Source organism: Drosophila gunungcola, chromosome 3R, assembly GCF_025200985.1.
Source record: "Drosophila gunungcola strain Sukarami chromosome 3R, Dgunungcola_SK_2, whole genome shotgun sequence".
NCBI classification, from domain to species: Eukaryota; Metazoa; Arthropoda; class Insecta; order Diptera; family Drosophilidae; genus Drosophila; species Drosophila gunungcola.
In genome coordinates this window covers 23900445-23915060 of record NC_069139.1, presented here as the reverse complement: position 1 = coordinate 23915060, position 14616 = coordinate 23900445, and the positions used below count along the sequence as shown (strand labels likewise).

At 40.7% G+C, this 14616-nt stretch overlaps 1 protein-coding gene across 7 annotated transcripts; it reads right to left on the bottom strand.

Annotated features, from left to right (window-relative positions):
- Positions 1 to 4886: 4886 nt before the first annotated feature.
- On the bottom strand, positions 4887 to 12229 carry LOC128255065 (pyrokinin-1 receptor). Of its 7 annotated transcripts, none has more exons than XM_052984542.1 (7): positions 12159 to 12229; positions 9654 to 10338; positions 9427 to 9592; positions 7946 to 8078; positions 7668 to 7866; positions 6530 to 6753; positions 4887 to 5977 (listed from the first exon to the last, which is right to left on the bottom strand). In XM_052984542.1, the coding sequence occupies exons 2-7, from the start codon at positions 10114 to 10116 to the stop codon at positions 5168 to 5170; spliced, it is 1995 nt and encodes a 664-aa protein (XP_052840502.1). In that variant the 5' UTR covers positions 10117 to 10338; positions 12159 to 12229; the 3' UTR covers positions 4887 to 5167. The 7 variants fall into 7 exon arrangements, with proteins under 7 accessions (XP_052840502.1, XP_052840511.1, XP_052840491.1 ...); XM_052984551.1 differs by having other exon boundaries at positions 12147 to 12225; XM_052984531.1 differs by having other exon boundaries at positions 11790 to 12223.
- Between the last annotated feature and the right edge of the window lie 2387 nt (positions 12230 to 14616).

The window sequence follows — 14616 nt, the reverse complement described above, 5'->3', positions numbered from 1 at the left end:
CTTCTTGTCATATCCTGCACGAATATTTAAGGCAAAACATTCAAAGTAATCTGATGTTGTGACAAAGGCACAAGTTGTATAAAGGCATGCCGCAACAATTTGAACAATCATGTTATGCTGTTAGCAATCAAAGTGTCCAGGCACGTCATTGAAGTTATTCCCCAATTTTCGGGTTTTCTCCGAATTTGAATGCTTTAATTCCGTCTGCTTTTGTGCGTTGATGGACAAGAAGTTTTGCCCAGTTGATTGTCAAAGCAATGCTTTTGAGAATCTTGTTTGGTTTATTTTGTGGAAGCGAAAGCAATATAAAACATTTAACAGGCCTTAAACTGATATTCTTGGCCAGTCGATACAGATTATCTTGAACACTAAATATTATTTTCTTATTAGCTTCATATAATGGCAATTACAGCAGGAGGGCTATAATTAATTATAAATTGAATATCTGATGTAGCACTTAATAAGAAAAGTTATTTTTAAAATTTAATCAATAAATTTTAATAAGACTTTAATATAAGAGCCTTCTAGAGAAATTTAAATAATTTATTATTGTTTCTTTTTTTTACCAAAACAAAAATTCATGAAATTTAAATGTGTATGGCAGAAAAAACACAACCGTTTCGCTAATTAGACATTTGTCAATGTAAATGAACAGAACTGAAAGCTGGTTATAGGTCAGTTGAGATAATTAAAATAATAAAAAAATTAATTATTTAAATTCCTATTGACCGAGGAATAAGTTAAGTGAAATTAATGTATTTTAGATTGAACAATAATTGAAATTTCATCGTGAACAAATTTAAATGGGAGATATATCTTTAAAAGTGCAATCGTTAATGAGTAGGATACTCGAAGAGGTGACAATGAACAAAATATAAGAAGGCGTCCAAGCTGAATCAAAGCTGCCTGTATTGTAAAATTCAAAATGTTTTCTCATCCACCGTCCAAGGGCTTATTGTCCGGTTCCCAAGTCAATGCTAATTAATAAACTTTATTACGGACCGGAGCGAGCAGTTGAAACTGTTGAAAAGACGCCATGACACTGGTGCTCCCCTGCACGAGTGGCCTCAGTTAATGGGTTCTATGTAAATTGGCTTAATTTCAATTGACCAACTCGATCCCATAACAGTTTTAGCATAGCTGACGTCAACAACCAGCCGTCGAGGAAGCGACTCAGGATCTCGGGAGGACTGTTGGCGCTAAATCCCAAACAAATTATCCCAGACACGTTTCAGAATGCGAACAAGATGCCAGGAGACACACACTCACCAGCGGGGCGATTATAGTCTGATTTTGGTTCTGCTAAAGTTCCAAGTAAATCCTGAAGCTCTTAGTGCCGCTTTAAGGACAATTACACCGGGTGTTTGGCGAGGAGCCCACTGGCAAACACAAACAAAATACAAACACAGTTCAAAAATAACTTTAAAATCAACTTTACTGAAAAAAAATAATATAATCGACTTACAAAATAAAATATCCAATATATATATATATATCTAAAAGTTAATAATTGAATAATTAAATACTAATTCTAAACTTACTAATTGAGTAAAATAATAGTAGTTCCTAAATTTTTATGCTAAATAAGATATTTAAAAAAAATTATTATATATTATATATTAGAAATTTAAATTACTGTTTTAGGAGATGCGGCTATTATACATTTAGAACAACATTTGTATCTGTTCAATCAAAGTTATTAAACAAAATTCTATCCGGAGGATAACAGAAGGTTCCATAAGTTTAACTTTATGCCTGCTTTTTTCTGCTCCAAACATGTTACATTTCTTGCCAAATTGTGTTATATATCAGAACGTTTTTTCGTTAAGATGGCCACATGAATTGTATCAACAGATGATTACTACACAGGTCATCTCTTTGAAATCAAAATTAACATTGCTTAAAGTTGACTTGTACCAGTTCTAAGTAACAAACTCTCGGTTTTTCCCCAGTGCAAGCCTCAATGGAAGGGTGTCGAATCCACATCTGACCCGGAGACTGGGACTTGGATGGGTTCATGCCCAACGCTCCATGTCCATGGTCAAGGCTGCACGGTTTATTGTTTTGGCTACTGCAGTTGAGCGAAATATTTCGAGTTATTTTTGGCTCTCGACTTGTGGCGCAGCTAATCTTGAGTTGTCTGCTTTCGGTGATTGCGAATGTTGTTTTGTTTGTCTCGGGAAAAAAGAGTCGAAAAGCGTGGGATGCCCGAGCATCAAGTACATCGAGTACATCGAGGCCATAAAGCAAACACTTTTAGTTTGTTGAACTGTGACCGGAGGTCGGGGCTTCGAATTTGTTGTCAAAAACTGCCACTGCCAGCTGTTGGCTGCTGCTCGGATTTTAAACTGTCCCCGCTTCTCGGCCACTTGTTATTTTAATTTACTTCATTGTTCTGCGGCAAGTGACAGATGCTGAGAATATTACAGCTTGGCAGTTAGGCTTTATGCAGGCACTCTGCTCATCAAGGATAACCAGAATTCTTGTGGGCTCACGACTGGAATTTAATTAAAATTTCTACCATGACCCAACATTTAAAGTGTAAATCGGTTATGCACCACAACAATCCGACTGAGCCGCAGCACACAGCACACAGAACACAGAGAATAATATTTATTTGTCATCCGCTGAACGAGAGCAAGAGTTGACCCCATGGCAGTGCCAACAAAAGAATCAATTGGGTTCATCGAAACACACATACGGGCTGGATTGTGGGGCTAGGGCGCAATAAATAAACACATAAGTCGGCCATGAAGGGCGTCCTTTGGACCGTGTTTACACAACTTTAATTGAAGCCCCCGCAAGGGTACTCGAGCTGTTTTGTACTCTAGTTGTTTAGCCATCCAACCGCATTTTTGTGTAAATTTTTAATTGTACGCAACTGAAGCGCTTTGCACGTTTCAATTTCTTGGCATATGTAACTTTACAGCCAGGCGTTTGTAGAAAAGAAATGAAGATGATTTTTCTGTGAACACTGGAAAAAAAACATTTAAAACTGGAATCAAATTCTTAAATTTGCTGAAAGCTATTTATACTTTCAATAACGACGTACAACGGGTCGAATTAGCAATTTTTGAAAAATGTAACTCTAGAACCAGCTATTTGAGCAGTAGAATGGAGAAGGATTTTTTCTTAGAAGACTGACAATTGTTACATAAAATCTTTAATTAAATTAATTAATTTATTGAAGGTAGCTTTTACTTACGAAGACTATGTACAACATGTCGAATACGTGATATTTGAAGCCGTTTATGTAATGAATGCAATTATCCTTACTCCATATTATGTGTATTATCTTAGACCTTTGCTGGCTTACCTTTCATAAAAGTATTTACATTTTTTTGGACAAGTTCTGTAATTTCGAAGTATTTTTCTAAGTGTTGCTGGGGTGAACTCGGCGATGGGTTCAAAGCAACTCGGCTTTTGTCCGGCTCTTTGCCGGCTCGTTGGGTGCAGACCAGCATGCTTTTAAATCTGGACATGGACATGAATGTGAATATGGATATGGCCACTCAGGGTCCATGAGTCCAAATAGTCTTGCCTCCAAAACGACAGAACACAGAATGAAAAATAAATTCGCCGCTTTGAAAAGTGAAAGTTTGTCGCTCATAAACTGGGAGAGTAATCTAAAATGTCTGTGCGTAATGACCGGGACAATATGCGAGCTCCTCCGCCGGACTTATTAAAGCTCAAGTCCGGGAAGGGAAAAAAATCCGGAGAACTCTTCATCTTCGTCAGGGAGCTTTGTGCGAGCTGTTTGGCCGTTAAACTGGTTGTCTAGACCGTAAGTAAATTTATGGCTCTGATTAATATCTTTATTGTGTCAGATTATGATTGACTAGGCGGCAGGCCACACGATTTATTGATGGAGGACCCGCCCAGCATCCAGCAACCAGCAGCCAGCATCCCCAACTAAGAGCTCCTCACAAAAGAATCTCCGCCAGAGATGATGAACGAGGAGGCGGTCCATAGTGGCCCAAAGGCAAGCCTTTTGCTACGGTTTCCTGTTAAAAGGCGGTATTCAATGAGCGAATATCCATTTCATATATGAACTGAAACCACATTGCAACTTCAATCCCTCAGCCCAGAGCGGAAGTGGCTTTGAATTTTTCAGGACTTGACTCTCGACTTGCATGCTCTTAAAGAGCCATTAATAATTCCGTTTGGCCATAGTATCAGAAGAGACGGCAGCCCCAGCTCTTTAATTTTGTCCCACTTTTGAGTTGATTTATTTGGTGAAACTAATCCACCGCCCTCCATTCACGCCACGTGCCAATTCACCGCAGGATAAGGATAAGCTGATTCTGCCACATCTTGCACATTCGTTTCAATACGCACTTCCTTGCCTACAAAGCCCCCTTGACTAATGGACCTCCGACACTCCGTTCAGGTGCAAAGTGAAACGACTTTGTTGTCAGGTGGAAGTGCAGCGAGGATAGTTGATTTACACTCAAGAAAAAAATTTATTTAATCGAAACAACAAATTTTACCATTAAGATTTGGTAGTCCTACATTTTTTAGATATTAAGAACATTTTTAGTCCATTTTAGTTCGATCTTTGGGTTGTGTTTTGAAAAGATTTTTGTTCTTTTTGTATCTGTATCTTATTGTATTTGTACTCCGCTCTTTTGATCACGATTGTTTGTTTCAGTGGATAAGTAACTGAATGCCTGCCAATCTGTAGGAATGTCACAAAAAGCACGCACAGATTGCTGAGAAACGCTGCTGCTGGAAAAACTAAGTCACAACCTGCATTTCCCACTTTCCAACTCGGAATGCAGATAAAGGTGATTCAGCTCCTGGCATGCATTATGCTGGAGAAGAACAGAGTAAAAAGGATTTTGCTGTAATGATATCAACATTTTTTATTTATTCACATTATTTGCTGGCTGTCCGACAGCTTAACACTTAGTTTATGAGTGCAATTCGATGGCCAATGTCAGGATGGGGGCGTGGCCTTGCGTCGGGACAGTTTGTTGCCTCATTAGCCTGACTTTATGCCTCGCATAAATCGTCTGGACCGTGGCCATTCGTTCTGTTTTTTTTTTCTTTTGTTATGGCCCACCGAAATTTGCATGCAAAGCGGCTTGTTTACAGATCGAAAAGTTTATTGCGCTAACTAAACAATGCCTAACTAAGCATAACTCTAGTCATCAGCCAGTTGGAATCACTGGGATTTGGGTGAGCCGTAGGCCAAGCCCTCGCTAGTTGTGGGTGGTTCCTCCGTTTTCTGCCTCCGCTTTCGCCAGGGAAACTTGCGGCAGCTTCGACCCGCGACGGAGGCCGATTGACAGGTCTCCGGATCCGGCAGACTGTGGCTTCCGCAAAAGGGCGGAGTGGTGCTGCTGGTCACCTCATCCCGGCGACTTATCACCCTGGTCAGCTTGAGCCTGGTGGCCGGCTGGCCGAGTTCCGATGGCTCGACGTTTTGCGGCGGTGTCACCAGCAGGGCACCACTCTTGGTGGCCAGCAGTGCCCTCTTGGCCCTGCCCGTGGAGTAGTGTCTGTCCACCACTTCCGCCTCCAGAAGCGAGTTGGCATCGCCCAGCGAGGAGAGCTGGGACACCTGGGCCTGCAGAATTCGATGGGGCACCGCGGTGCCCGGAACGGGGCCATAGAACTCCTGCTTCCGAAGACGCCGCCCACCGCCACCGCCACCGCCACCGCCACCGCCACCGCCACCGCCTATCCCATTTCCATTTCCGGCTCCCATGCCGGTGCTATTAATCGTGGTGGTCGTGGTGGTGGTGCGAATGCTGTCCTGCAGCGACAACTGATGGCTGGCATCGCGGCAGCGGAACTGCACCACTCGGTAGGATCCATAGGGCTCCAAAGCGTTGTTGTTCACACTGCAACTGGCCGGCTGCAGCCGCATCGATCCATTCTGCCGCAGCAGCGCACTGTAGTTGTGCTGGTGGTGCTGGCTCTGCTGGTGGTGGTGGTTCCTGGCCAAGCCAAACTGCCTTGTAAGGGTAATCTATAAAATAGACAAATCAAAACAATTTTATTACAATTCGAAGCATAAATAAATTGTTATTTGTTTGTAATGGATTGTAACATGGATATTAATGAAGTGAAAGTAAAAAGTTACACAAAGGAATAAATTTAAATTACTTTGCTTTTATATTATATTTATTTAATTGGTTTACCCATAAAAAAATTGTACATTTTAAATTATTTTTAATTTTAAATCAAAATTTTTCCACCCTTAAAAACAAAACACCCCTCGGGGCTAAATCAGTACCGAAAATATTTAAAATATAAGGATTTGGCATGTTCTTTTCTCTGGGTGTATAACTATAATTACTTATGTACTTAATAAGTTTTTAAAATTTTTTAAATAGAATATTCCGAGAGAACTAATTTGGTACTTAAAGTTGCTTACATTTTGTTATATAAATGTTGTCTGAGTAAGTTAAGCTAAAATACAAAACCAACACTAAAAGTTTTTGGGGAAAACCCCTCTTATTTATGCATTCACGTTCCAAAAAAGGGTTCAGCTGTAATAGATGGCTTATCCTAGGCTTACCTTGAAGGCCTCGCGGAACTTGTGACTCATGATGTTGTACAGCAGCGGATTGATGCAGGTGGAGAGGAAGTAGAGCACCCCGGATGTGTAATCAAGTATCCGGAAGTAATCGTTGAAGGCGTCCCGACTAATGCCTATATTAATCAGGTTGAGGCCGTAAACGGCCATCAGGCGCTGAGCGTGAAAAGGAGCCCAGCAAAGGAAGAAGGCGACGGCTACAGCTACTGCAAATACGGGCAAGGATAAAGAACGTATTAAATACTCTGAAAATGTTGGTCATGCTACAAATTGTCTTTATCTTTTATATCAAATAGTTTTGGCAATCAGTTTGTAAGTGTTGTTGCTTAATACTAATTTATTTTTTAAAACAACTGAATTACAGCCGAGAATGCTGCCTCTTGTGCCTTTTTCCTTTTCTGTAAACCAAGTTAATTTAAAATTAAGACTCTGGGCCTTAACAGCCCCTTTTGCCCATTAATTTCCATTTAGTAAACCAAGGGCTGCGGTAAACTACTAAATCAATGGGCTGTGGATTTCCAGTTAAAAGCCATTTTAAATTGAGGGTCGTTTTCTGGCCTTTAATGGAAAATTGTTCTTTGAATTCCTAAGCCCTCTCGTTGTAATACACTCAAAACTAAATAGGATAGCCGAAGAAATAATAGTTTTAATATAAGTGATTTTTAGAGAATAAATAAATTAAACATAGTTTTAAATGCGAAAATATGGTATGACAAATTTTGTAAGCTAAAGGAAAAAGTGTAATTTAATATTGTTTTTTTCTGTCTTCAGTTTAACAAAGTGCTATTCCTTTTGAGGTAACACCTGGTTTCACCTTTGCCGTGCTTTAGAACTTCTCTCAGAGCGATGCTCTCAAAAAATTAACGACACCGCAGACGAGAAAAAAAAAAAAACAGAAGCACATTCAACTCACATGACGCAAGTGCAAATAAATGGGGGCGAAAAATCAAGAGGGCGGGGCAATGACAAATCTCCTGTTTGATGTCGCCAACGCAAATATGCTGACAGTAATTTTCAATTTTAGACCTTCGGCGAAAAAGTTTTGACAGCCTGCTGTTGGCGGAGGAAGGGGACACTTTGCTGTCTTTAATCAATCAAGCCGCCAACTCAACTCACCTACCCAACATTCTGATGACTCGTCCCTGGGCATTTAGGCCCCGATTGGCATCGTAGGTCCTCCGCGGCAGCGATTGCAGCAGGCGACTCCGCTTCAGCTTCACACCGATCAGCACGTAGAGCACACAAATCGCCGTCATGGGTCCGCAGAAGAAAATAAATCCCGAAACGGCAAACACATGGGCATAAAAGTCATTCTCCATCTAGGTGATAAAATAGATGCGTCAGTTGGTTTATCGCCATTTGGCCCATTTCGGCCATTTGGCCATCGGGTCCACCCACCGTGCAGGAGTACCCGTCGTTCTGGTAGACCACCGAAAATTGCATGGCCTGGGGCAGGGCCAGCAGGAAGGCCGCCAGCCAAATGGCAAATATAAATTTAATGGCGCGCGACAATTTTGACATGGTGTGCTGCCTACAAATGACGGAAAGATTAGGCTAAATTATATGTTAAGTATGAAGAGGAAGTTGATGGAAATGTTTACGTTAAACGTGGGCAGATATGAGATGGATAAAATAAAGGCAGTAAAATTCAAACTCTGACCATCTAATTTCTCTTTCTAGCCTCCTCCATGGCGCCTTAAATATTAAATTCAACATAAATATTTACTCTAATGTGGGTGTAAACAGGAAAGAACACGAGCACAAACACTTCCAATGAAAATATTTATAGCCCTTCGAAAAATAGTAGCTATGAAATCTGGAACATTATTAAAGAGTAATAGACAGATGGGCAGGATATCAATGTTTACTAAACTTGTGTATAAGGAAACTTCATAAATTGTAATTAAAAAAAAATTTAAATTATTCAAAAATAAACATACTTTGACAACAGATTTTATTCGCTTCTTCCTCGCAGCAATTTGTAGCCTAGAAAACTCTTATATATTTATATTTAAGTCCAACTTCATGGAAAGACCTTTTTTTCTTAACTTTATAATCCGGTTTAGTCAGCCCACCCCTTTATATCAGGTTATTCCACAGGACATTCTGAAAGTGATTGTATTCATTTATTTCACAAATTTGGGGAAAATGTGTAAAGTTGGAGACACAAATTGTGTTTACCAGTAGAACGAATTTTTCATTCGAATTATTTGCTTCTTTTCAAAAGAGTCAGTAGCAAAGGAAACTTAATATGGGGTTCGCTGCAAGCCATTAACCGAAAATCAAGAACGGAATTCAAGCCTTTTCGCTTAAGGAAGCATTTGTATTTTTAACAACCAAAGGACCCAACGAAACTGTGTAAGTTGGCGATTTTCCAGAAAAGTTTACTACTGGAAAATGGAATTTTCTTCAATGAAATTATTTTACAACATTCCAAGCTAATTGCACAGTTTTTTGTGAACTTGCAACATTTGCAGAGCTGACTATTAATTAGTGTCAGCATATACTAGGTAATTGGTTTGCTGGGTTATCTAAAATTGATGCGATTTTTGTTGTCAAGCCTGACATGTTTTATCATCCCCAACCTGTTTAGTTATGAATAATTATTAAGCCAATAATTTATGGTATGTCTGTGGGATATCTTTTCATTATGTTTGTGAGTGAGGCATATCAGTTTCATTCTTTTATTTATCGTCTGTCCATTTATGGACACTTTGTTAATGAATGCGAACGTTAAAACACTGAAAGAATTAAACAATGTTCTGAAGGGCCAAAGCAAAATGTAGTTAAATTACAAAAAAAATTAATAAATTAATTGCAATTTAATTTAATTTAAAGTTTTTAAAAAGTTACAAAATAATGCTTCAATTTAAACTCACCGAAAGGGATGACAGATGGCAATATATCGCTCTACAGTGAAGGCTGTAATTGTAAGGACTGTTGCGTTGGCGGCCATTTCCGAGAGCACACTGCCCATGATGCACATGGCGTCCGTGAAGGGGTACATATCCGGATACCAGAGGTTGTACAGCTCCTGGGGAATGCCTGCAGGATATATGTCACATTACGCAAACGCCGCGTTGCCACCGCCTATGTCCCCGCTCACCTGAGACCAACAGTATCAGATCGGAGACCGCCAGGTTGAACAAATAGAAATTGGTGGCCGTGTGCATAAAGTTATTACGGGATATCACAATGCAGGTGATAAGATTACCCAGCACGCCGGCCACAAAAATGAGGGCATAGCAGACGGTGAAGGCGGTCCGCAGGGTCAGGGACTCCTCGTCGACCGACGAGTCCGCTGCCATTGTGCTCGCATTGGTGCCGTTCGTGGAGCCCAGGAGGCTTGAGAGATTCTCGGTCGTTATGTTCAGCAGATGGGCGACATGTGTTAGGAATTTGTCATTCCGCAGCAGCAACAGCTCGGGGCTCTCGCTGGGATTGGGCATGGCGGAGGTGGCCGGACTCTGATTGGGACTGGGCGACATATGAGCCATGAATGATTGATTGAGGCCATCATCGTTGCTGTCGTTGGCATTGGCGATGGCGATGGCGACGCCTTGCAACATGCTAGCTGTCGTCGATTAATTGCAGACTCGATGCGAAGCCCCAGCCCCAGCCCAAGCCGAAACCCACTTCCCAATCCAAAGAAGAAAAAAAACAAACGCGTTACGGCCGCCTACTCCTATCAATGCCAATGCGTTATTAATACTGTCTGGCGTATCCTTTGCGGCTGCGGTGCCACATGGCCGATAAGCAGTCGACGACAGGCCCAAAAATTGCGCACTCGCCTGTGAAGCAAACAACATTAAAAGTCATTAGACTCAAGGATGAATTTAAATTGAATCCCCAGCCAGGCAAACATGGCATTTTGAGCCACGAGCCGGTGTCAGGTGGCCAAAACACTCGATAAGGAAACTGCGTATCAGTCCCGAAATAAAGCACTTGACTGCTGCCTCTTCTCAATGGCCACATAACACTAGCTTTGTTACAAAAAAAAACTCCGTATTATTCCTTTTTCGTTATAGAATTACTAAATGAGTTACAAAAAAAATATAATTTATTATTATCCAATGTGATTCCTTAACGTTTATGGAAAACATTCAACGATGCCATAAAAGCACATAATTATACATATTTCCAAGCAAACTATTAGGGATCACGTGTTACTAAATTAAAGGAAAATTAATATTAATTTGTATTTCATGATGATATATTATTTCTCTGTATGCCACATGTCACTTGCCACTTGGCTCTATTAATAGTAAACATCTTAAGCATGTAGCAAACAGATTGCTGGCAATCAATACAAATATAGTTGTGAATGAGAAAGTTTTTCTTTTTGCTCGTTCCTAGCCGTGATGAGTGAAACGAAACCTAATTGCATGTGTGGAAAAGTTTTTGGGGCTGGACGGAAGGGAAACTTTGCTGCCACCGACTGTCATTTAGGTGCCATTAGGGATCCCAGTACATGCGATGCATTAGAGATTCCTTTAAAAATAACATGAGGCGTAATATTTCACTCGTTATGTCGCCAACACGTTCTGAATGGATTCACCATGCTGCCAAACATCAACTTCTGGGGTTAGGAGTCATAGGCCAGCCAGGGGAACACACAGTTAGTGGTAATGCCAAGTGGGATTTTTGGCTTACTGCCAGGTTTTTAGTTGATACGTCTAATTAATTATGTTTCCAGTTCGTTAAGCGCTTTTCTTGCCCGAAAAACCTGCGAATTGGCGTTTAAAAGGCCCCGGAAAGTATGCTACGCACACATGACGCCCGCAAATCATGAGGGGTCAGCCGCTCGGTGACTTCTTATTGACGGAAACTAATTGGAAAAATAATTGAATTGCCAGCTCAGGTGTGAAAGTTGATTAAGATATGATTGGGCACAAACCAAGAGCTGGGATTAAGAGGCTGAGTCTGTGTACAAATGTGCGACTTCCATCGCAATTAAACAATCCAATCAGCCAACGCAATGCCACGCGTCCCGTATTAGGGTTTCGAATTCAATTTCAGTTTGCTTAACAAGTTAAACCGCAGTCTAGTTGCATTGCCCAGGTGCCCAGACGACAACGGAGAGCTTCAACACTTTTTAATTAAACTTTGCGTTGGCAAAGGCTAAGCAATTTAGATGAGCTGAGTTTTTTAAACTCACTGAACACCGAAAAGAGTCCTGAGTAAACTTCTATTGACATGTTGATTCTTACAAAGGCTAGATTAAATAACAAAAAGTTTTTACTTCTGTTTATTGTGGGCGTACTGTGTCCTTTTTTTGAGTTGTATCCTTGTTCGTGGCTGTGTTACGAAAGGTAGGTTAGGTTTTTTTTTTTTTATTTTTTTGCTATGAGGACTTCTGCGTGGGGTTTTTAAACCTTTTGGTTACTTTTTTTTTAACCGGAATCAATGAACGGAAAATTAGTTTTGCACTTAGTTGGGCAATCAGTTGCCAGTCGCTTGGGATCGCTTTGATTTCTCTTAATTAGGAATTGGCATAACAACACTTTATAAATTTTTAAAATAAATATTTCATTATTTTTCCATTTAAAAATTATTTAATTAATTTAATTTAAATAATTAAATTATTTATTTTACCAACACTTTAACGGACTTTTGGTTGAAATATCTTTTGGCCACGGTTTTCTTTTGAGCTCGCACACGTCCGAAGTGGAGCAAAGTCGGTGACAGACTGAGTTGCCTGGCGGCAATCGAGGCAGTCGTCGACGGCTTCTGTTGGCCCAATGTTAGCTAACAGCAGTTCTTGGCCTTTTGAGGCTCTCCGCTCGGGTCTGTACGCACACATTTGCTCCTAATTTCATTCATAAATTCATGCACTTCACCTTGACTGTGCCACCGCGGCGTCTCCGTAAGTTATGTCTTACTTGTCGGATGAGTAATGTCGCAGGCAGCTGGTTATAGAGCGTGGCCATAAGCGGCAGTCAATCCGGTTGAATGCCGAGTTGCGCGGGGCTAATTGAAATTGCAAATAGCCTAAAAGCACCAGCACTTACTTTTAATATTTATTGCTGAAGGCGCCCGCCTCAATTGTTTTCTCTGACCTCAGAACGAGCGAGGAAAACGAGAAATCAAAGCCGTTCTTGACATCGTAAAGTGCGGGAATAAATGTGTTTGTTTTGCAGGACATGAGGCCTGATTTGACCCTTGCTCACAAGGAGTCAAAACCGCATATTAATGCCGGCCCTTGTCCGCAGATTTGTGGATTTGTTTTCATTATCCTCCGTTCTGGTTTGCCTTCTGCCCGCCTCGGGCCACGCGTTCAACTGACGCAGCTTGTTGTGCTCGAATTCAGTTGGTGGGTGGCGAAGACGACCGCTAAAGACTTTTCAGTCCAATTTGGCATGGTTGTCTGGTCGCGGTAAATATGCACAGTTGCTGGAGCGTAACCACAATCTGGGCTTTGGCGCTTAAGAGCCTTCAGACATTAAGGAAATGCCTTTTGGGCGGGATAATATAAATTATGAAGTTATTCTTTTTACACGACTAGCCACAGTGTAAATTAAGCCGCACGAGTTGTGTTGCTTTGGTTCTTTAACTTGGTCATTACTATGTTGTATAGAAATTTTATTTCTTACCCTATATAGAGGAATAATTTAAATTCTTAATTTATATATTTTTTTAACTGCAAATTTGTGAAGTAAATTCAGAGTATAAGCCATATTTTTGGACTTAAGCTGTTGTGCATATATATGTAACGCTTATTTAAAATTAAAACATTTTTCACCATATGTATTATTGTTTTTACTGTGTTTTTTTCTGTGCATCAATCACATACCTAACAGACTTACACTTTGATCCAACGATCCAAATTAATGTTTCTCCGAATAATCACTGTCCACAATCTGTAAGTCAATTATTCATGAGGTCTTTGCTGCTCGAAGTAAGTAATGAAAGCGTCAGGGCAATCAATAGCAGTGTTTCACCTACTGACCTGCACATGTTGCGTATACGCCACGTTGCCACAGCAGCAAGCGTGTGTCTGTGATTCCAAATGATTCAATTGGCCGGTGGTTGATGCTGATTAGCATAATGCCTTCTGACACACATGTGGACCACCCGCCGAGAGCCAAAAGATGCCCAGATCCTAATCGAAAAGGGTCGACCGCAGCTCTAAGGACCCAGCAGTTGGTCCCAGTTCTCTGAGTCTGCGTTTGAGTCTGAGTCTGGCCTTGATTAACGACTGCAATGGGTGAAACGACAATGATAATGTTCTGGCCGCAACCAGAGCCACTGTGATTATCTCGCACTGCAATTTCGGCTTAAACCACTTTTAAATGCGGCTTGCTATTCTAGATGTGGCTAATTAAGTGCAATTAAACTAAACGCGAGAGTCCTTGGCCTTTTGCTTTCCCAAGAATCCCGCACGTTGAACTGTCGCCCGGGACGAACACATCGCTTTACATACTATACTCGAGTAGTTCAGACGCTGAAGCCCTTGCTCTCAGTTCAACTCGCATTACTCATACAACCCGTTGGCCAAAGTTTATGGGAAGTGCTCTACTTTTATGTTGGAAATTGGGCATCTTGACTAGCAATGGCATGTCGAAGAGGGCAATTGCCGGGCTTTTAACCAAATGAGCCCTAGCCAACACGCACACCTATTTATTCTTTTTTTTTATTTTTTGGTGGGGAATTCAATTATTTGAAAGGCTTTGCAGTGCAAGTGGAAGTTTGGCTTCATTTGCCCAATCGAAGGTCACAATTAGCCACGAGCTCTGAAATTTTGTCAACGACTTGTTGAGCGCGTGCAAGAATTCAATAAATCGACGTCGACAAATAAAGACTACTTAAGGTTGGCAGCGAAATATCAATACTCTGACTAGGCCCCATAGCATTGAGATTTAAATATAGAACTTGTATCCTGAGAAAGTAAATGCCTCAGAAAATGTTGCTTTTATATTGAGAAAGGATTTCTTGACATATCATAACCAAAACGAGTGAATATACCATTTATGACCCAAAGCACTAAAAGCGTATAATAACAGTATAAAAAACATAAATTTTCCAATCATTCGTTTAGCATAAAAATAATCATAAAAAAAATTAAGCAA

What these genes read in the sequence shown, in the direction of transcription:
- LOC128255065 (XM_052984542.1), bottom strand. Translation starts at nt 10,116, where the DNA reads ATGTTGCAAGGCGTCGCCATCGCCATCGCCAATGCCAACGACAGCAAC. An exon ending in TCTGATACTGTTGGTCTCAG is followed by an intron (nt 9,593 to 9,653) that starts GTGAGCGGGGAC and finishes TATATCCTGCAG; the next exon opens with GCATTCCCCAGGAGCTGTAC. An exon ending in GCCATCTGTCATCCCTTTCG is followed by an intron (nt 8,079 to 9,426) that starts GTGAGTTTAAAT and finishes CGTCATTTGTAG; the next exon opens with GCAGCACACCATGTCAAAAT.